The 22248-nt window shown below is 37.5% G+C and overlaps 1 protein-coding gene across 2 annotated transcripts in view; it reads right to left on the reverse strand.

Moving 5' to 3' along the window:
* Positions 1 to 22248, reverse strand: part of NOL10 (nucleolar protein 10) — a 57603-nt gene that overhangs the window by 4064 nt on the left and 31291 nt on the right. For both annotated transcript variants that reach the window (XM_014956904.1, XM_014956903.1), the window contains exons 14-19: positions 11139 to 11265; positions 8970 to 9049; positions 8711 to 8809; positions 7968 to 8057; positions 5758 to 5925; positions 5099 to 5346 (exon numbers count right to left, since the gene is read on the reverse strand). In XM_014956904.1, coding sequence (XP_014812390.1) covers positions 5099 to 5346; positions 5758 to 5925; positions 7968 to 8057; positions 8711 to 8809; positions 8970 to 9049; positions 11139 to 11265 — 812 coding nt within the window. The remainder of the gene's footprint in view (positions 1 to 5098; positions 5347 to 5757; positions 5926 to 7967; positions 8058 to 8710; positions 8810 to 8969; positions 9050 to 11138; positions 11266 to 22248) is intronic.

The following is a 22248-nucleotide window of genomic DNA, read 5'->3' on the forward strand; positions in this document are numbered from 1 at the left end:
ATTGCTTTCAGTAGAAACACTTAAAATTTATGTAAAGTTCATTGCAACAGGACTCTAGTTGGGAGAGAAACCACACCCTTCTATTGCTATAGTTTTCTACGAAATGTCAGAAAAAGTCAGGAATATTCAGTAATAGATACATACACAAATGAAAAAAAAAACCACAATAAGGCTGGATACATGCAGCCTTCTTGAAATCTTGCAATTTGTGAATTGGAAACACTTTTGAGGGAAGGAAATAATCTTGACTACACATCAGAATGAACTTATCACCAAACGAACCACTTCACTGATAGAGACAAGCTACTTAATCCAAATACAAACGACTGTTCCGACACTGCGCCCCTAACAGTCTGATGCAAACAGTTTTCTAAATAAAAGAACAATGCAAACGAGCAAATGGGATAAGACAGACAGACCCTGGCCCCAGAGAGGAGCTCCATGTGTACTCATCAGCTAGTTTCTGTGAGCAAGCTGGTGTAGAGCCTCTCCCCTGGGCACCGAGCTCCAGCGTTTCTACCGAGGAGGGAGCTGCTGTGGTGGAAACCCATACTGCTTCCAGCTCTCCCCCACTGGAATTTAGGGGCCCTACACAAGCAAGACATGTGGACATGCCCCAGTTGCTCCTGATTGCGAGCTGATATTTAATATCCCCCTTGCTGGCTTCAGTAAGTCGGGCTGCAAACCGGGACAGCTGAGGAGTGGAAACACAGCTTGTTCCTGCACAGGGGAGCGATGGGCAGGGATGGGGCTGGCATCAGCCACCTCCCTAAAGGCACCTGTGAGCCCCAACACGGCCAGTCCTGCTCCTGCCAGTACAGAGAGTGCCCCTGCAGAATAACACACGGACGATCAGACAAACTCACTCTGCCGTGCACTTAGAAAACATTTCCCTGACTGTACGAAATTAGTTTCTGCAATTCGAGATGCTGTTCTTATTAGTGTCTCATCACATCTCTCTGAAGAACGCTAAGAGCCATTTTTTGTACAAGCTTTAAAGTGGAAAATATGTCATCATAAAAACCACCAAAGATTAGCAGCCACCAAAAGTCAATGGCATTTCTATGCACGAAGGGCTCATGGATTGCTGCCTACGCACGAAGTATCTGAAGTCCGCTGAATTTTGGTTAATGAGCCATTTTATGTAACAAAGACTTTTCAGATTAGCAATGAAAAATTACTGTCAAGAATTACTCTATTTCTCATGACTAGGTACTTTGATTGTATTTTTTTTTCCTGTAGTATATTTTTCATTGAGTACATGTAAGAACTTGTTCCATCTGTGCGAATCGGGAAGACAAGCTAAGCCTTAGAGCTAACTATGGCAGAAGATCAGTCACCAACATTGTGGTGGGACTTCTACATTCAAGTGAAGTCCCATTTTTTCTCCCCTTTGAAAGTGAACTGGAGAAATATGGCTACTACCCAGCAATTATTTAGCATGACTGCCTAGATACTGCTTCAGTCAGGAGAAAAATTAAAATGAGGAGATATTAGCAAAACGCTGTGGGGTTGCAATTTTATGGAATAATTGCAGGTATGGCTGTATTTATCTGAACATGTGCAGACCTCAGATGATAGTGAATTGCACACACTGATACACAAACACAACAGCTGGGTTGTTTGTTTTGCTTTTAAAAAAAAAATCCTCCTCAACAAATTGATTCAAGGGATACAATAACAATGTTATTAAAAGCAACTTCCCCTGCCCTATAGTAAAAAACAAACAAACAAACAAAAAATTGCCCTGGCACTTCTTTTTGCCTCAAAGAGAACAGTTTTTCAAGACTTTTTCTGCTGTTTTACCTAGGAATGTCAACTATGCTTTTGTTAGCTTTTTTTGACTTTCTCGGCGATCCCTGAAGAAATATACATTGACTGTGATACTTTATAAAGCACAACTACTGTAGTTTTTAATTTTGACATGCTCTAACTTCCATAACAACCCTTTTAAAGGGACATCCCAAAAATCGAAAGAGTTCTTGGCACATTGATAAAAGCCCTTTCCTTTTATGGATCCTTTTCAGCTATGATGTAAAGAACTTAATGCAGTAAGTTAACAAAGCAAAGTTCTGCATCTTTGCTGCTACGTTCAGCAGGTTTCCATGTGTAAGCCTAAAAGTGCAAAAGGGGAAAATGAAATGTAGACTGATTTGAGACAAGGCATTATTTTTTCCAACCATGAGTAAATTTTGCAGTTTTTCCGTGCAAAGAAATGCGTAGACTGTTGGTCTATGAGGAAATTTATAGTATGCACCACTGCTTTAGAAGCTGGGCTTGGAGCCGTGCTGAGTCAGGAACATGTCGAAAGAAACACCCAGTTTTATGTAAGCCATAAACTGTTTCCTCAGGTAGAACATTATACGATTAGAGGAAAAAAAGAACACCTAACCATTAAATGCATAGTGAAGGTATTAAGGTACTTAATTATATTGGTCACAGACCATCATTCCATAACTTGGATAAATCAAATCAAAGACAAACACGCCAGCCTCACCAGATTGTACATGCCACTACAGTCTTTCCAATTTTCAGTACGCTACTGGAATTAATTATTTTTATGCTGACTGTTTATCACTGAATAAAGCCAGCAAAAGACATATTTAGGTATGTCCTTCATAAAATTCTAATATGTAAAAGTGCTTATTAACCAAACACGTTAGCTAACAACACAGACTAAGTCATTATCGTTACAGAATCATGTCAGCTATACATTACAAGAAATGGATACCAACTGTTAATTTTTAAATTCCCTTTAAGAAGTTAAGGAATATCAAACTCCATGCTCGGAACAACACTTGAATGAGCACAGATTTGATCAGTGAGTATAGAGGTATTTGCTTAGACAAAAACAAGCAAACAAAAATAATGGAAAGACAATTCAATGACAGCAGCTCAGAGAAACATGGAGGATGTAATGCTGTCACATCCATTTTTTTGTCTTCCTATTCTATGCTCAATTTTCTCTCCTTTTCGTTTTTTGAACATTTTATGTTACATCCCATCTGTGCATTTACCACACAGAGAGTATCTAACCTAAGCCACCTTAATTATGCACCACACCATGCATTATATTCTGCAGAGAATTAGCAGTGAATCTCAAGACAGACTCTCTCTTCCCTAAAAGTAGTCTTTTAGAAGTTCTTCCATGGTTTATGTCATCACTGATATTCCTCCATCCACTGGACAGATCTGTGGTATTTGCTTTCATTTTTCCCAAGCCGAAGCAATAATTTTTCTCCCTCTGTAAACTAGATGAAAGAATTTATTTTGTCCTGCGTCACACTGTATTAATTTTTTCTAAATGTTTCTCTTCCTTACACCTGTCTTGGCTTATTTACTTAACTTGCAGTATCCTTGTTCACATTTATGCCTTCAATGTTTTGAATGAAATGAAACCTTAATACTTCAAATTGAGTGTCCTTGAGAATTTCCTTTAGAGGTCAGCAGCTAAATTTGCGTAAAAGAACAGCATGTGAGTGGGCTGCAGCCATTGCTGCCTTTTAGGGAAGTATTTCAATGAGAATACAGTGCCATTTGTCCACTGTCTCAGGCTCCTTTTCAAGTCACTTTCTAACATGACTATAAATCCAAGTACAATGTAAAAAAATATCCTTAACCTACAATATTCTGTCAGAGTGTCCAGAGTGGATTTTCTCCTGACAAAGGAAAAAAATCTGACAAAAGTAAAAAGTTGCTTCATCTTCCGGAAGAAAGAAAGAAAAATAATCAGAAGAAAGTTGATGGACTCTAAGAATGTTAGTCTAGAATGAGTGGGTATATTCAATAAAAAGAACAAAGAAAAATCACCGTGTGAAAACACTTGCTGATAAAAACCAGCTAAGGAAAACATGGGAATCAGTTCTGCAGAACTGCTATAAATCCCAATTTATAAAAACTACTACTTCTATTTAAAGAGGTCTGACAGGCACAACATGGAAATCATAGACTACTAGACTACTGTAGAAACACTGTCTCAGTAATACTTAGAGACCATTTTACACGGGAATTCCAGTTAAAAGCTTGCATGTTCAAGGAATAGGCTGAATATTTATCAAATGTTTCTTGCCACACCACCAGCGAACGTCCATCATGAAACAACTACGTTGCAGAGTCAGTCATTATGGAGACAAAGAAACAGTCCCATTATATAAATTATTCACTTCCTTTCCTTTGACTCTATCATTTCATTCTAAGTAAAAACATAATGGCTATTACAAGATCCATCTAGCCCAGCAACTGTTTCCAACATTAGTCAAAATGTTGCTCTGCAACCAGTGTGCTGCAAGAACTTTGAAGCTATTGTCTGTCAAGGTTTTAATATTAGTGTCTCCGCTCCAAATAATAAAAGGCTATTAAATCTCATCCTCTGAAGGGCTTAACTCACCTCTGAAGAAAATAATATCAATGAGATTTGCAGGTATTAAGCACCTCAAAGCCAAGTCCTTTGGTTTGACGTGCTTCCTATACAGTACCCAATTACCTGAGTTGATCATCAATTTAAGGAAATCCATGTTTTCAAAAAGTCGGAATTTTTGTATTGCAAAAGAGAAACAGAAATAGTGAGACCTGGCAACGTAAGGACAGCATAGTTTTTTTCAAGCTTCTGGATGCCATAAAAATACCCAGATAAAACAAATTCTGTTTACCACCTTGATCCTACCCCCCACAATAGTGACTTGTCGTGCAGTATTCCACATCCTTTTAGAGGGTCAGATGAAAAGCATCCAGACTGTTAACCTCATACTGACACTGGTGGAGAAATACAAACAGTCTCACAGGCACCGGTGCTGTTATTTGTGAGAGCAGCAGTTCAACACTTGAGTAATGGATGGCCAGAATATTAATTATCGCTAAGAATATTAATCTCTTATTCATCTCATTTGTGTTGTCTCTCTGCCATACTCTAAACATTGTATTTGTTTAACTACAAAACAAAGCTTTCAACAATTATGTCACTTTAAGTAATATTCCTGAATTGCCAGATGTGGCTTTACTAATAAGTGCTTCCAAGCCAAAACGCCACTGGCCTGTACTATAAGAGAAATACTTGAGAATCAACCACCCCCAGCTATTAAAATAGGAACATTAGTCTTACTTCATTAATTTTTGTTTTTTGGCAGAGTCTTTGAAGCTTCTGAATTCCTCTCCTTCTTTAATCTCAAAAAACTGAGGTTTCAGTGATGTTTGCTGATCCTCCTTGAACCTTTCCTGCCGCTTTACTTTTTCCTCTTGGCGCAAAAGCTTGCGCTGTTTCCTGACCTCTTCAACCCAGCCTTTTTCATCATCTGAGCTCTCAGAACTTTCTGCATCACTTGCTTTTCCTTCTGGTTCTTCCTCCTCTTCCTGCAGACAAAAATAGTATAAAAATAAGAAATGATCAACTAATTTTCTTTTCAAACCATTCCTACAATTAGAGTATGTGACAGCTTTACATGGATACAGTTGAAGAGAACTAAAATTTGAACAAAAGCAGTAACAGCAAATGAAGCAGGAGATATATTATAAAATTGTTTCCACCTACATATTTTATGTTTTTCAAACCTATATTCATGCAGACAAATACCATTCACATCTGAAAAACTAGGATAACATTATAAATTACACCTAAATTACACTAAATTACTGTAGCTGGTAAGACATTTTTCCATTGCTCCCATCTTGCCTTCTTTCTAGGGTGAAAATTCTGAATGCTTGAAACAACAACAACAAAAAAAAACTATGGATTTTTCTTAATCCAAATGCAAAATGTTTTACCTGTTCTTCCAGTTCCTCTAAGAGCTTTAGTTTCCTCTTTCTTTTCTCACTTATTTTAGAAACAAGTGGGTTAAGTAGCCTGAATTCTTCACTCTGCTCATCCACCTGGAAATCTGGATTCTCAAACATGACCTTAAAACGATCATCTTTGAGAAGGCTAGGCAGATTCTGGAAAAGAAGCAAAGCATGAGTGAGTTACAAGATTCTGAAACAGACATTGGTAAAGTAACAACTTTTTAATTAAACAAAACACAAAATCAGGATGTGAAATGCCTATTGCTTTACCCTTCCAGGTCATATAAAAATCAAGATTTATGCTTATTATATTTTATTACTTTCACAAGGACCAAATAATTATCATTCTAAGCTACCTGTAAGCAAGACAGGATTTTTTTTTTTTTTTTATGCACACTGTAGACACCTTAAATACACAGTTACTAGTATTTTTGAATTAATGTTTCTCATACGTTCCGCCAGCTAGTCTGGAAATGTGTTGATATCTATTGACTAATCAGCAGTACCTCCAAGGCAAATACCCTGTCTGACGGGGATGATTCTACAACATGTACAACAAATTATCAGGGTAAACATGTCTTCATGTAATGCTTCTACTGTTTTACTGTAAATACATAAGCGTAAGTGTTTCTATGCATCTTATAACACTTTTGCTTCACTGCCCACGCACATAGAATAGAAAAGGCAGTTTCATTCATGTCAAAGTAAAATGAACTCTGTGTAAATTATGCTACTGTTGAATTAGGAATAGTACAAGCTACAGTTTCAGCTTATGTGAGTATCTGTTACCGTCATTTTAAAATTAGGCTTTTTATTATAAAAAGCAGATCTTTCAACATTGCCGAACTTATACCAGCATATTCAGACCACTTCAGCATTAATTTTTCGCTGTTACTGAAAAAGTGGGAAAAAAATAATACCAAAAACAACAAGTGTAAATTTCAAACACAGAAACTGTTGCAAATGTGTGACTTGCAGTCACACAGCAAAAAACTAAATCCCAAAGCCTAAAATGAATTGCTCTTCATAAGCATCTAATGCCATTTCAGGAAAATAACCAGAACATGCATTTTATGTTTACTCTTTTTAGTCCACTTCCTAACACTATCTATATGTACTCCTAGACAAATGAGCACTCACTTTCTGAGCTCACATTCCCATTGTAACACTGGTTTAGACAGTCTGCATTTAAGGTTTTGCCAAGACCTACTTTTTCAATAGTTTATGCTTCCTATGGTAACTGTAGGATCCTAACTGTAACACACAGGATGTCATCAGATGCCACATGAAGCTAATTCTGGCCTTTCATGAATGCTGCATTCCTGTGAGAATGAGCACCCATGAAGTGCTACCTATAGACAGCCCCGCCTCCCACCAGTTACTAAACATTAACTAATTTTTTCCTTTAGACTTCACTTAGGATAAAAATGGATAATTTTCAACATCAGGAAGAATTCCTGTTGCATAAGAGCAAACGATCTTGGCTATTTTATATAATGTAGTGAAGTGCGTACACAAAGAAAGGAAATTGTCTTCAGTTTTACAGAAAGATCTATCTTGTCATGGTCACCACCAAAATATCAACAAATGTAAACAGCAGGTCTTTTTTGAACAGCCTCTGACTTTTTTGAACAGGCACTGACTCTGCATTTAGCTGGCTTCTGGAGTCCTGCGAAGCCCATATCATCTTGACAGTGAGTATTTAATCATTTTAAGCTCTAAGTTACTGCATGACCTTTTTGGAGCTGCAATAATGTAGTGAAGTGGGTACACAAAGAAAGGAAATTGTCTTCAGTTTTACAGAAAGATCTATCTTGTCATGGTCACCACCAAAATATCAACAAATGTAAACAGCAGGTCTTTTTTGAACAGCCTCTGACTTTTTTGAACAGGCACTGACTCTGCATTTAGCTGGCTTCTGGAGTCCTGCGAAGCCCATATCATCTTGACAGTGAGTATTTAATCATTTTAAGCTCTAAGTTACTGCATGACCTTTTTGGAGCTGCAGCTACAGCGAAGTTCACTTTAAAGACACTTATTATAAAAAGTTATTTATGAGAAACAAAACCAATGGATTTTTAGATCTGTTAGGCCAGATAACAAAATAACCCCCCCCCCCCCCCCCAAAAAAAAAATCAATACTGTAAGCATTACTATTTCTGCACTTCCAGTTAGTCTCCAAAACCAAAGCTCACCTTCTGTTTCCTTTTTCTAGTAACCTGTTGCTCTTCTCCTTCTTCTTCAATCAGTTTGAGTGCAAGCTCTTTATTGACTTTTGGAAGTTTCTAAAGAGAGGAAAGCAATTAATCAGCAAATTATTCTTTTACATATGCAAAAATTTACATGCTTTACATTCATAAGCATGATGAAGACAGAACTCTTATTCACTCTTATAGCTTTTGCTGAAAACCTCCTTTAATGGTTCCAAATATTTCTAGCTTCTAGTAATGCTACAGGACTTGGAGAAAATTTAAGCAGAATTTTTGTATCGTTTCTTCCTTGCAACGCATCAGCTTTAGTACTCTAAAAGCAATTATTTCTCCTTGTAAGTTGGGAAAATTCAATCTAGAAAGCTACTAGCTACAAACACAATACTGTTTTTATATATCTCTTTACAGAGTATCATTTTTTAATGGCTGAAGTCATTTAGTTTAATGACAAAAGTAGAAACCACAAGTTTTACCAGTGGGTTACCCATTCAAGTGGGAAATATAATGAGAGCTGCTCTTTTACAGTTTGGTTCAGTCTTTCTCTTCTGTGGCAATCATACACATGGGAATTTTACAGTTCCATTCAAAAAGTTCTATAAATTACTTTGTGTGTCCGATGATAAACAGAATCAAATCTTAAGTCACTACATCTCTGAGATACACTTAAGAATATATTACTCTTTATGAATAGTTCTCCCAGAAGTATACTCATTGTTTACAGGTTTTACCTTTAGTTGAACTCTCTGTGCACGTGTTTCTTCTATCTTCTGCCTTATTTTCTCTCTTCTGTATTCTTCATAGGCAAAGGGGTTGGCCATCATTTTTGCCTTTGAACAAGCAAGAAAAAGTAAAAGGAAAACAATATTAATACAGAATATAGCTTGTTATTTGGAGGGTAAGAAAAACAACCCCCAAAACACAGCAAAAATCTCAACATGCATATTTTATTGTCAAGATTAAAAATTGACAAGGATTAGACTTATTTACCTTATGATAAAGTCTTATGTCCATGAAAAAGCCATGCATATATGCTCTGAGCAATGATGATCCAATGAGATGAGCAAGGCCTGGGAAAAAAAATTACAGAGGGTTTCAAAGAGCTTTCATATATAAAGAACTCCTATTGCAAGCTGGCCACTTCACTTACCCTGTTCAAGACAAACAAGCGCTGCCAACGCAACACATCAATCTAACGGTCACATCCATTACATCAAGACTAAGTAAAACCACAAAAAGAAATAATCATTTTGGCCAACAAGAAACTTGAGCTGCTTCAGAGCAGCAAAATCCATTTTTCTTGTCATAATATATGTTACTGTGCACTTTTTAAAAATGCCCACAAGCACTACGCTCCATAAAAGTTTACTAAGAAAAATTCAAGAGGGTATTTTCTCTAAAGTCCATAGATGTTTGACAATCACTTTTTTAGTGTGGTGTAGAGATGTTTTTAATGAAAGAGTTTTCCCTGGGGTCACTATCTTTGAAGAATCAACATGTTGAAAAAAATACAGTACCACATCAGGTCATAAAACTGTCACCCTAGGCCCTAACCTAAGTAAAAATGAATATACTTAGAGTTCTCTGATTTTCCTCCCATGTATCTTCACGAAATTCCAAGACTGAGAAAAGGAAAAGCTTTTTACAGCAGAATACCCTCTACATACCCCAAATCTTTAGAAATTAAAAACTAAAAAACTTCTAGAACTAAATGGTAAAAAAAAAAAAAAAAAAAAGTGAGCAACCGTGGTGCATCCCAGGAAGCAAAGTTGTCTCTAAAAATGTCTTAACTGTTTCCAGGAAACAATCTTCCTGTGTATTCCAAAATGAGAGTACTCCAGCTAACAGCTAGTAATACAAAGAAACTTTGACAAATGAAATACAAAATACCCCCTAAACTGGTTCTTCATTTGAAAGGTTACATTTATGGAGAAACAAGTTTTACTAAGTTCTAGTGAATTTAAAGCAAAATAATTATTCCCACACAAATTTCTGTGTAGATAATATTACATTGGCTTATTCCCTTACAGTTGGGATAGGGATCTGCAGGTTACCTTCAGACCATCTACACTAGAACTCTAATGCTGAAAATGCAGGTGCTTTGGATGAACTCCTCCTTGTACGGCATCCTACCAGGCCAAAACCAACTTCTATATCCCATATTTCTCTTACGAGGAAAGGAGGAGGGACTTGGATCTTTTTAGTCTGAAGAAGAGAAGACTGAGGGGGGATCTGATCAACACCTATAAATACTTAAAGGGTGGGTGTCAAGAGGATGGGACCAGTCTTTTTTCAGTGGTGCCCAGTGACAGGACAAGAGGAAATGGGCACAAACTTGAACATAGGAAGTTTGATCTAAACATTAGGAGGAACTTCTTTACTTTGAGGGTGGCAGAGCCCTGGAACAGGCTGTCCAGAGAGGTGGTGGAGTCTCCTTCTCTGGAGACATTCAAAACCCGCCTGGACACGCTCCTGTGCAACCTGCTCTGGGTGGACCTGCTCTGGCAGGGGGGTTGGACTAGATGATCTCCAGCGGTCCCTTCCAACCCCATATCATTCTGTGATTCAGAGGTAAATTAACTAAATTAAACTGGAGCAAAGCATTGCAATTAAAACACGTAACAGCCAGGAAAAGGACTAACTACTGCAAGAGAAGCATGCTTACACCTTCTCTGATACATAATTTTCAGCATTTCACTTCCTTGAAACTGTGTTTCTATTAGCCCTAGAATGATTTGTATTTTCTGGAAATTACTACATTCAAATAAGCCAGTCTTTAGCAGACTTTTCTCTAAGTTCCAACATACTGTTTGAGCACCTGAAAAATATTTTGAAAACTAAACAAACTTCTCTTCCTGTGCCTTCCATTTAGTGTCTGAAAGCACACACACCAGATTCCTAGACATATTAAATCAGCAAATATCAATCATTTTCCTGGGATAAAAATCTCAGAAATACAAATATCCAGTGTTGCACTGGTTGGGAACCAAAAAACAAAGCCATCAGTGTGGTCATATTAATAACTAAGAAGACTGGTGGACACTACTGCCAGTGAGTTACTATCAGTCCTCATACATCATATCAGAATGACAACACTTACATGTGTAAATGATCAAAAACTGAACAAAGTCAGCTAAAGAGGATATTCAACTGTTTTACCTAAATTTTCAAGGTCTTGTCTGGTAACAAATTTGTAATCATCATAAACTGTGCTCTCTGGATTCTCTTCTAGTTCTTCAGTCAAGTTGTCCAAGAAGGAACACCATTTTGGGGCAGGTCCTAAAACCTGTGGATAGTATAGAAAGTTATAACATTATATATTTTTACAAAAAAAACCCCTACAGTTAGGCTCTCAGCTACTGTGCTATAATGGAATGACAAATGAATTCCTCTGAAATCAAAGGGACTTTAAGAGCAAAAACAGTAAATTAACCTTACTGCTTGCATTACCAATAAGGAGTACTATAGATTATATAAGCATTATTTTAATTGACATCATTTATTTCAGACCAACAATATACAGGTTTCAATTTTAACTGTTTCAACTGGTTCCAGTCTGATTGATTAATTTATTAAAAGCTCAGAGCTGAACATTATAGACTAAATTATGAATCAAGGGCACTAGATAGCAACTAATCTCTAACGCACTGCTGGATCCTGAACTCATTGGGCTTACTATGCAATCATGTTAAATCCTGTTCTATCCTATTTATTTTAATTAAAGCACCACAGGTATATTTCATGTATTTTTATTCAAGGACAAACCCAGACTGTATGAACAGATAATGGGAAATATTTAAAAACTTGCATATTTCCATCATGAGGAAAGGATTTATTTGAACAATATTATGTTGCACTATCATTGTACTTTTCCATATAAGCTTCCTCCAATTTCCCAAGTTAACAATCAACTCCCTTCACTTTTCCCTCCTGCTGTTCTGATTGAAATTCCTCTCTATCCTGATGCACGCAGCCATACTCAACTGTTCCAGTACTATTATTTTAGTAGGTGAGTTAGCTGAATGGAAAAATCCAACGCTACTTTTTTCTCTCTAGAGTAAATCAGCTTCACGTAAAGTCGCCAGTTGACTCCTAGATTTGTTTGCTAAAAAATTTTGTTAAAAACTCTACAGCCAACATAAAATGTTGTCGAATCACATGATTAAGATCCTATCAATTATGGAAACAAGTGGAAGTGGTCTTATATATATAAAATACATATAGTTTGCATTAACATGATAGTGTGGTAACAGTATGAGATAATGCTGTTCATTTAAAGAGAAGTGTGTTACTAAGTTTTCTTTTGAAGAAAACTATACACAAAACATTGTAAAATTGTATCGCAGACCATAATATTCTGCTAATATTCTAGACCGTAACATTCCAGACAATACTGTATTCTAGACCAGTACTGTCTCTGTACCAAGTATGATATCAAGCCCTAGCTGAGAATTATAACGTGCCAAATGAAAAATGTCACTTTTTTTACAATGCTGCGTATTTTATTCCAATTAGTAAGAGGTCCCAAGGAAAGACCTAAGATGTCACTAACAGAAAAGACTTTACCTACTTAATGAATTAAACAAATCCCTGTATCTGCTCCAGTAATACTCAGCTTAAACACTGTATAACCTTCAGACTGATTTCCTGCCAACATTGAAGAAGCTTTTGTCTCCAGATTTTAATTTTTTCAGTTATTTCCCCCAAACCCGCTTCTTCAAATCTAAGTGCCAAGCTTTTATGTTAATAAGAAAGCAGTCTAGATATATTAAACATACCACTGTTTTCCATCCCATTCAAGAAATCAGTTATCTGTGCTTCATTACCAGACCATCAAATCGTGACTGAGGTGAAGGAATCTTCTCTAAAGTTTGCCTATAGTTTTGTTTTGGATTAAACCATCTGTCCTTATAAAAAACAAGTTGCTTACTAACTAAAATTTTATTACAAGAGAAGTTAAGTGCAAGTTTCTCTGCTGGAGATTATTAAGAATGAGATTAGAGAATCCTTGACTCGCATCCATTCCTATTAAAAAGTTCCCCTTCGTTCCATCTTGCTGACTCATCATGTAAAGATCTCTATCACTTCAATAAACCTCTTTCATCACTTCCATGTCTACGACACCATCTGCTCAAGCCTTAGAAAGTGCACATTGCTCACTTAGAACTCAGGCCACTCCAGCAGTTAAGGTAATCCCCCGATGGGATCTTGAACAAATAACTAAAGCAGAAGTCTCACAAATAAGGGAAAACAGTTTAGTTGCTCTTCAGCTGTAGCTGTGCTCTCTGTTCCAAGTATCCCTGTACTCAAACCCTGATGTTAAGAGTAAAACCTTTTGTGGCACATAATCTGTGAAATTCATAAAACCAAAAGACCTGATTATTCAATATAATCTGGGGACGCAATTGGATGATCAGATCACAGAAAACAAGAGAGGGGAAATGAGATAATTAAAGGAAAAAAGGAGTGGCAAAATACCAGGAAAAAATAGAAAATCCAACCATTATTTCACATGTAATCTGACAAAAAGGAAAACCCTACAGAGATGTCTGCGTGTTTTATTGCCCTATTTCCCTCTCTCCCACCCTAATGAAACCACTTGCCTACCTATTCTAGGACACCTTAGGAGCTCTGTTTTCTATATTAAAATGAAATATTTTTTAAAGCTTAGGAAGAAAATTAAAAATAGAGAAGGCAAACAATACCAGCCACAATGACAAAAACATAAACAAGAAGTGTCCTTCTCCTGCAATAGTAATTCTTCACAGAATTTGATTGCCACTGCAGAGTTTAATGCTCTGCTGTGATCCACTGTCAACCGTCAGATGTGCCGGGATGATGCCAAGAACGCTCTGAAAGGGCAAGCTCTGCCATTCCTGCACCCAGGTACAAATGCAACAGTTCAGAGGGCTGGTCTGCACCAAGCCACCAAGGATTAAATCCATCTGTCCCCCTCAGTTCACAGGTGTCCATACAGAAGGTGTGCAGCAGGACAGTGGGGACCTCTTGGAGCTCCTGCCACCACTGCAGCCTGGTGTGCAGTCCCTGCCAAACCCAGCCAACCATCCACGAAGCTGTGGAGTTTGGGTTGACTAATTAGCATACTTATCAATTTAGATTGGGAATGTCCGATTCTGTTGTATCGAAGGGAGAAAAATGCACTGGAATTCACAGAAAGAGTAAGAAAATATTATCGAGGTAGGTCATCACATGCAACTTAACTGACAGCTCTCAGTTTTACAATATTTATGATATACCAAATAGGCTTCTCTGCAAGTTTTAGAAAAGCTGCACACAGCTAATGGGAAAATCATTATTAAATGCAAGCACATCTACACTTGGCATTACTCAAACATTTCTTAGGATAGGAAAACCAGACATCATCACCACCAGTGATTGAACCATATCTTTGCTATTTCCATCATTATTCTATTTTCAGTAGGATAACCACTTCTTCAGACAATTTCTGCCAATTGCTGGTGAATGTCAAGAGGATTGCCTTTGAAATTATTTTTGCCCATCAACAGAGGAGTCTCCCCTGCAGGCTGGGCCCTACTGGCAGCAAACTGGGTGGGCTGCTCCCCTCCTCAACCGGCTGGGAATAGCACCCAGGAGGTGATCAAAATGCAGTTATCCCACATCGTGTCCCACCACCGCGCTGCAAGGCAGAGTGGTGGCTGAGGTCACACCAGGCAGGGGACAAAGGGAGCAGCTCTGTCCTCCCCATGGCTGAGCTAGACAAGATGGACTTACACAGGGGGCTTCCTACTGCCATCCATGGGTAATGCAGACATCTCACCACTGCCCTTTGTGTCTCATACCAAGCCACAAGAAACAAAAATGTGGTATCTAGTATCGTGCCATCCAATGCAGATTATTTTTTTTTTTCCCTACACATTAGAATGTCTTTTTTTTTAAACTTTATACACAGAAAACACAAAATATCATGAATAATCTAGCATGCAACTGAGCAGAGGTGACAAGTGCAAGGCCAAACTGTTCAAGAAAAGGAAGAGAAAAACGTGGACAGAAAAATATTTTTAAAATATTGTAAAATAACTTCAAAAAAACATTTTTTTTTAAACTTTAGACACAGAAAACACAAAATATCATGAATAATCTAGCATGCAACTGAGCAGAGGTGACAAGTGCAAGGCCAAACTGTTCAAGAAAAGGAAGAGAAAAACGTGGACAGAAAAATATTTTTAAAATATTGTAAAATAACTTCAAAAAAACACACTTCTTTATATTCTATTTTACAGGATGTTTAACAATAGTTTTGTAGCACCACAAAACTTCCGTTGTACAGCTCTACAATGCCCTGTACTTATGGCCATGCCTAATTCCTGAACATTTCTCTTGGAAATATCACCCTGTCATCAGTCTGTAATTCCCCCGAAATTAATGAACTCTGGGACAGAGCAGGTATTATTCCCAACCCGCAACAGATGTTCCTTATCTTCGATCTGGAACACCAGACAGCACTTGTACACTTTTAAATGCCACTCAACAATCTCGACAGCCAGCTTCGAAGAGCTCTTGGAGCCACAGAAAAACTGGGTCTAGTCCTAACTAGTATTAAACATGCTCAACAACTTAAAAGAAGCCCAGGATGTGTAGCACCTTCCAGAGTCAGATGTCACAAGATTTACGTTAGAAGGCTTTGAATGCACATACAGATGAGTATTGTTTAGTATCTGTTTGAAGGTTTCAGGGACCAATTCCACACGAGTGAACTGAACAGTTGCTCTTTTCTTGTCAGGGAGTCAAAGCAGGTTCCAAAATCTATTTTTCAAGTTGTTAAACAGCAAGTCCCTGGAAGATTTCATACAAGGCAGTGATAAACCCTTCAGCTGTAAATAAGTTGTCAAAATACATATTAAGACTCAACCAGCAGAAACTCCTCCCAACCTTCACTGATGTATTTTAGCAATCAGAAATATGCAAAATGTTCACAGACACCATAAATCAGATATGAAAATAATTAACTAGAATTTGCAAAGTTTACACTGCCTGAATTCCCTCTAGAAGCCTAACTTAATGTACATGGCCATCACTCAACAAAACACTTCCAGAGGCTTTGGAAAGCAGAAGCCTTAGCTGCCGTGGCTGTACAAACAGCAATGTGCAGTTTCACAGAAACTTCAGTTTTCCAAAAATTAACACTGTAATGCTGTATCATACCATAGTAATACGGTTAATAACAAATAAATATGAAAATACATCACATCATATCATATCACATTCTTTCATAACATTTTAGAAGTAAAACCTTCCTTCAAAAATCTTGAAATTTTTTGTGGCAGTACCTTCTATGGATTTTTATTTGGACTGTAAGACCTTTACCAGGCAGTAACAATGTACTAGTTAAATCATTCACTGCCGTACGATTTGAATGTCAATTACAGCAAAAATAGCATATTTTAACACCTTCAGCAGAGCTCTGGGTACAGAGTATTGTGTAAAATTACTAAGATAATAATTTTAATAACTGTAAGGCAAGATAGGAGCTGACTAATGAGAGACAGTTTATGCTGAAAGGGGTGTTACCGCACAGAAAGTAGGTTTCAAATGAAGCTCCAAGGACTAGCCTATTAAATATTTTCAGTAATGACTACCACATATAGTAGGATAATGCCAATAAAATCTGCTGATGACAAGCTGTCACTCAAGAAGGGTCAAAACCTCTTGGGAGGAAAAAAAGCTACCTTGATAACTAAGATGATGGAAACTGGATGAACTGTGGAATCATAGAATCATTTAGGTTGGAAAAGACCTTTAAGATCATTGAGTCTAACCATTAACCCAGCACTGCCAAGTTCACCACTAAACCATGTCCCTCAGCACCACATCTACACATCTTTTAAATACCTCCAGGGATGGTGACTCAACCACTTCCCTGGGCAGCCTGTTCCAATGCTTGACAGCCCTTTCGATGAAGAAATTTTTCCTAATATCCAATCTAAAACTTCCCATATATAGCCAAATCACTATCAGCTGTGAAGAATAGAATAGGAAAAAATTATACCAACTGATCATAAGACAATGAAATAGTCATATAAGACCACTGTACTAGTATAGGATAGGAATAATGACTAAGTGGAGACCTCTTGAACAACTCCAGGCAATAATGTTCATTTCAGGATACGAGAAAGCAAACTGTAGCAAGTACAGTGAGAGGCTGCTAGGACGATTTCTGAAACAGTAATGCTTGCAGAATAAATACATGCAAAGTTATCACAGTGACACTATAAATGAGGACAGTTAGCTAAGCATCAGAGGAATGTGACTCTTGAACAGCCTTTTAATGGAGATAATGAGGAAGAAACAAACAGCTAATTTTCAGATTAAGTCTGACATATTCATGGAAAAGATTATACAATCTGATAAAATAGGACTGGACTCCATGATCCAAGGAAGCTCCTCCATTCCTCTGTTCTCATTTAAAAAAAACACCAACCCAAACTTAAAGCACTTCAACAAAGAGAGATTCTTTTCTAGATTAGAATTTCTTTAAATTAGATAAACTTTACACATATAACTCAATGACTTTACATACATATTTACCTGGAAGGAGACAAAAATCACTCTTTGGGGGAGACAAAGAAAACAACAAAATCTTAATTTTGGTGTTTGGGCTTTTTAAAAAACTGGTAAAATTTTAAACTTTTGACAGGACACATTAATTGGAGAAAGCAAATGCACATCTCTGCATACATATTCTCAACTTCAATCATGCTATTTAACAGGAGAAAGAGATTACAGAAGGTCTAATGAGAGAGGAGGGAAAAAAAAAAAGTGATCCCCAGGGTGTGGGCAGTGATTGAAATGTGCAATTGCGTTTTAAACGTAATTAGCTCCCTAATTGCATAGCCAAGTTTAATTAATGCAATTACATGAGTAATTAATTACTATCCATTTTAAGAGTAGTGTTTTCAATGTTTTGTTCTCTAATTTTAAGAATTAGACAGATCTCAATATGTAATAACTTTGAAAAGTTTCCATCTATATGCATTGAAAAGGCAAGAGAAGAAACAACACGTTGTACCTCGTTAACAGGCAAGGTTACAATCAATTGCAATTGGTAACTCTCAAAAATCAGACGGATTGTTTCTAGCTTGTAGACTTGAAAAGCTGCAGCTCTCCATTCTTGTTTCTGTGCTTTTGAGCCTCAGTCATACCCAGCCCAAGAACTTCAGAGAGCCCAGGAGATTAGCTCAGGTTAAGAAAGGAGCCTTGGGGTCACCTTACCTTATTATGTTTCTCTCTAATATGTTTCTATACACTGTGTTTCCCTTAGTAACCAACATGCTCCCAACAATTTGTGATTTTGAGTTTTATTCTGCCACTCCTCTCTCATCTGTCTCCCTATGAACGCTCTACAATCAACTCCAATTGTGCCCTGTTCGTCTCAGAAGTAATTCCATCCAATTTACTGAATAAAATTCCTTAATTCCCCAAAGTAAAAGAGTTTTGGGAACAAACTCGAAACAAGTCTCCCATATATTTTCATTTTTCCTCATTTCATGCTTTCATTCACCTTCCATTATTTGGTGTAGATTTGATGCTTTTACAGACATCAAAGCTCACCGGAGCACAGCTATGACCAACAGAGACTGAACAGCACATTTTTCCTTTTTGGCATACTACTGACAGCAGCCTTGTGTTTGGTTTTAAGCCCACACACTCATAAATTTCACTGAACTATACAAGGAATTGGCTCTTTCTCTCATCCTAACTCCAGCACATCCAGACATTTTTGGCAGATTCATTAATCAGAGAGGTTGGTTCTCCTACCTTTCACTATGCTACGGAAGCTGCCAAATCAACAATTTGGAGGTTTTACTCCTTAGAGAGCATGTTAAAGGAAATGTTGCTTTTAAGATCTTCCCAGTGTTAAACAAAAACTGCTGCAGGAACTTGCACACATCTTCTAGGAATGAGATACTAAATCTTTCTGCCCTGGTAGTTATCAGATAGTAGGTACTTCTTTCTCTAATCCTAAGCAGTTTGGCTTTATAGTGTGGTTCCTTTTTTAAAAAAATCTCATATTCTCTGATCTGACAGGTATTACAGTCAGTTAACCAGCCGCGGGTCTGCTCTCCCTGCGAGCGCCTTCTTGGTGAAACCACCATTTTTTGATGGAGGCAACAGTTCTCTTGCTCATAATGTTGGAAAAAAAAATGCCCTTCAAGATAGGAACAGCAACTCATTTTTCAAAGTTACTCTTCAAAATTGTAGATAAGATTAGCAGAATAGTTTTCTTCCTCACAAGACAGGACAAAAAAGGGATACTTCTCACAAGACATCTGTAACTTACTAGCCATGAGCATTAAGGGGTCTGATGCTTTCAACAATATCCCTCTCATGTTCTGATAGATAAAAGATAAACACTTGTCACTATTGCTATGGATCTTTTTATTTACCACTCACTACACACCTTAGGTCTTTAGACAATCAGAGCTCAGACAATTTGAGGTGAGAAAAATAGGCAGAAAGTTGAAGTACAAGAACATGCTACTTTCACATTAAATCATTTCATCAAATGAGGTAAGAAGAGAGAAGCCTGAGAGAACCTGCTTCAAGCACTCTCCCATAAATATCAGCTGGAAGTGAATTAAAAGTTCCCAAAGTCTGTTCTTACTCTAATATAGCAGCTTCTATAGCATATGTCCTGTAATAATAGAGGCACTGAGGCAAGTTACTTAATACTGCACAGCAAGTTCAGCTGAGACTCACTTCACAAGATTTATTTACCTGTGAACATCTGCTGGTGATGTTTCTTTTTTCCATAAAAAAAAGTGCAGATCAGGTATGATCAGCTGTTCTAATGCCCTGCTGACAATAAAAGGCAGCAACCACATTTTACTCTGGCCATCCACACCTCCCATTCCCTACCACGTCTGACTATTGACTCTTACCAATTCCTTTGCATAGGTTCTGGGGTTCATTAGACCCTTCAGGAAGCCAATTTACTGTTCAGTGACTCAATGTCAGTTGAGCACAACTAACCCCCAGCACAATCCCCCGCCCCCCCCCCTCAAACACACTACCACATTTTCTATGAAGTCTAACCAAAAAAACCCAAACCACCCTATCATAATACTCTCTGAAGAATAAATCCCTCACAATGCTCTCCCCCTGCATTTGCAATTGTGACTGCAGGGGAGGCAGACATGGCAATGGCAAGTCAGAGACTTTGTAACTGCCTGGGTCTTTTACTTACACAAGGAGAGAACTTCCAAACAGCTTCTACCTGTTCCAACACAGGCAGAAATCTGTTTCTCAGAATATAATAGCATTTCTTGCAACACTAAGGGCATGGGCCATCAACGGACAAAACTCCCACTACTAATAGAGATGAGAGCAACATGTGCATTGATTTTGGTATATACATAATGGCCCGTTATTGCCATCTAAATAAACAAGTAAGAAGAACCAAGAACAATCCAGAAATGCAAAATCTCAGCAAGTCTCCTTCTCCATTTCTCTGATGGGGCAGGAAAATTCCCAACAGTCACAGTGTGGGGATTTGCCTCTCGTGCTTTTAAGTGGCCGGGAACAACAGGGCTCTCACAGCACAAGCCAGATGTCAAGGAACGTTACAGCACAAATACCTTTACAATCATGAAAACAAAGCTTAGTGTATTGGTGCGGAAAGCACAACCTGCACGTTAGGGAAATCTGAGGGATGCTACAGATATAAAGGTAATGACAAATCCAGCTGTATGTCTAACTTACAGACCTGACAAACTACTGGAAATCTAGGGAAGTGTGAGCTTCTAATAACTCCTTACCATGGCAGCTTAATTGCTCTTTGCAAACCTGGGAGGAAGACTGTTCTGTCAGTTTATACAACTACTGCCAGGCAACACAAAGGGAAGGAAAGGCAACTACCTCTTGGGAACGTGCAGCTCTTCCAGACAGATAATGAAGATAACCTCAGCATAAACCAACCCACTTTTTACAGAGCATAATGCTAGGGAGAAGAAATTTTATACAACTTACGAAATAACTTTAAGTAGGAAACATCTTTCAAATATGTATTTAAATAAAACCATCAAATATGTCAAAGCTTTCATCTCTCTCGTTTGTGTGACAAATCTTAAATCTTCACAACTCTGTTACTATTTTTGTATAAAATAGTCCCAACTCACAACACGTCTGGTTAACTACTGAGCAGCACAAAAGATGACAATACAGGTAAGCCACAAGAGTCACTTGCCTCTGCTTTCAAATATAATGAAATAAAGACTTAGTTGAAATTATCACATAGAGAAAATTCTCATATGCTTTGTCTTTTCTGACCCAAAAGCTAAAAAAGACACTAATTCTTATTACATGCTGATAGACCATAGTATAGTACAAACCCTCCTTTCAGCAATTATATCTTTTCATTATCTGTGACTGCTTCCCTCTTCAATGAAGAGGACTGAAGCTGAGCATCTCTAACTTTTCAGAAACCAGGAGCAAGCACGACTTAAGAAATAAAAAAAAACTTCTTTCTGACACAGAAGACTTATATTTTCTATGGCTTAAAAAAGGGAGCACACTTGCCCCTCAAAATCTGTTTTCTTAAAACAGGAACTCAAGAACAGAGGGTCCCATAATACCAATTGCTTAAGAAACAGTCACAACACTAAAACACATGTAAGTCTACCAACTGGCAGAACAATCACCTGGTATAATTCAGTAATACTTCTGCTTCTAAGAGTTTTCTCCTTTGCTCTGTTAAGGGTATGATGTAAACTATAAGGAAGTATGGACTTAACATTCAGCATACTGTTATCTACTAAAAAAATAATGAAGAAGTACTACCTATCAGGCTATCATTCACAACAGCAGTATGCAGAGATCATACACCTTCAAAATCCATAAACATCCATGATGTTTAACTACTACTTTGCCACCACCAGAAAAACATCTAAAGCTTTACAGGAAGATCAGAAATTGCTTCCTGATTATCGCACATTGGTGTTTTCCTTCTATATATGTGTGATAAGTGGTACAGTGTCTCTCAGCCAGCAGTGCATGGGAAATGGAGGATATCCTTTGTTGGGAATAAGCCCAGCATGTTATTTTTCAGTTTGAAAGTGTTTAGGTTAAAAGTAGGAAGCTCACATTTCTGTTTGTGAAGATAAACAACATTTCTCCTATGCTTGTAAATACTGCAAGATAGATAACGCATCATTCACTAGACATTCTTTTTATATTGTTTGCACAATTTTCTATGTAAAGGATTATACTGTTCTAGATGGAAAATACAGTT

Source organism: Calidris pugnax, unplaced genomic scaffold, assembly GCF_001431845.1.
Source record: "Calidris pugnax isolate Ruff unplaced genomic scaffold, ASM143184v1 scaffold171, whole genome shotgun sequence".
In the NCBI taxonomy this organism is placed as follows: domain Eukaryota; kingdom Metazoa; phylum Chordata; class Aves; order Charadriiformes; family Scolopacidae; genus Calidris; species Calidris pugnax.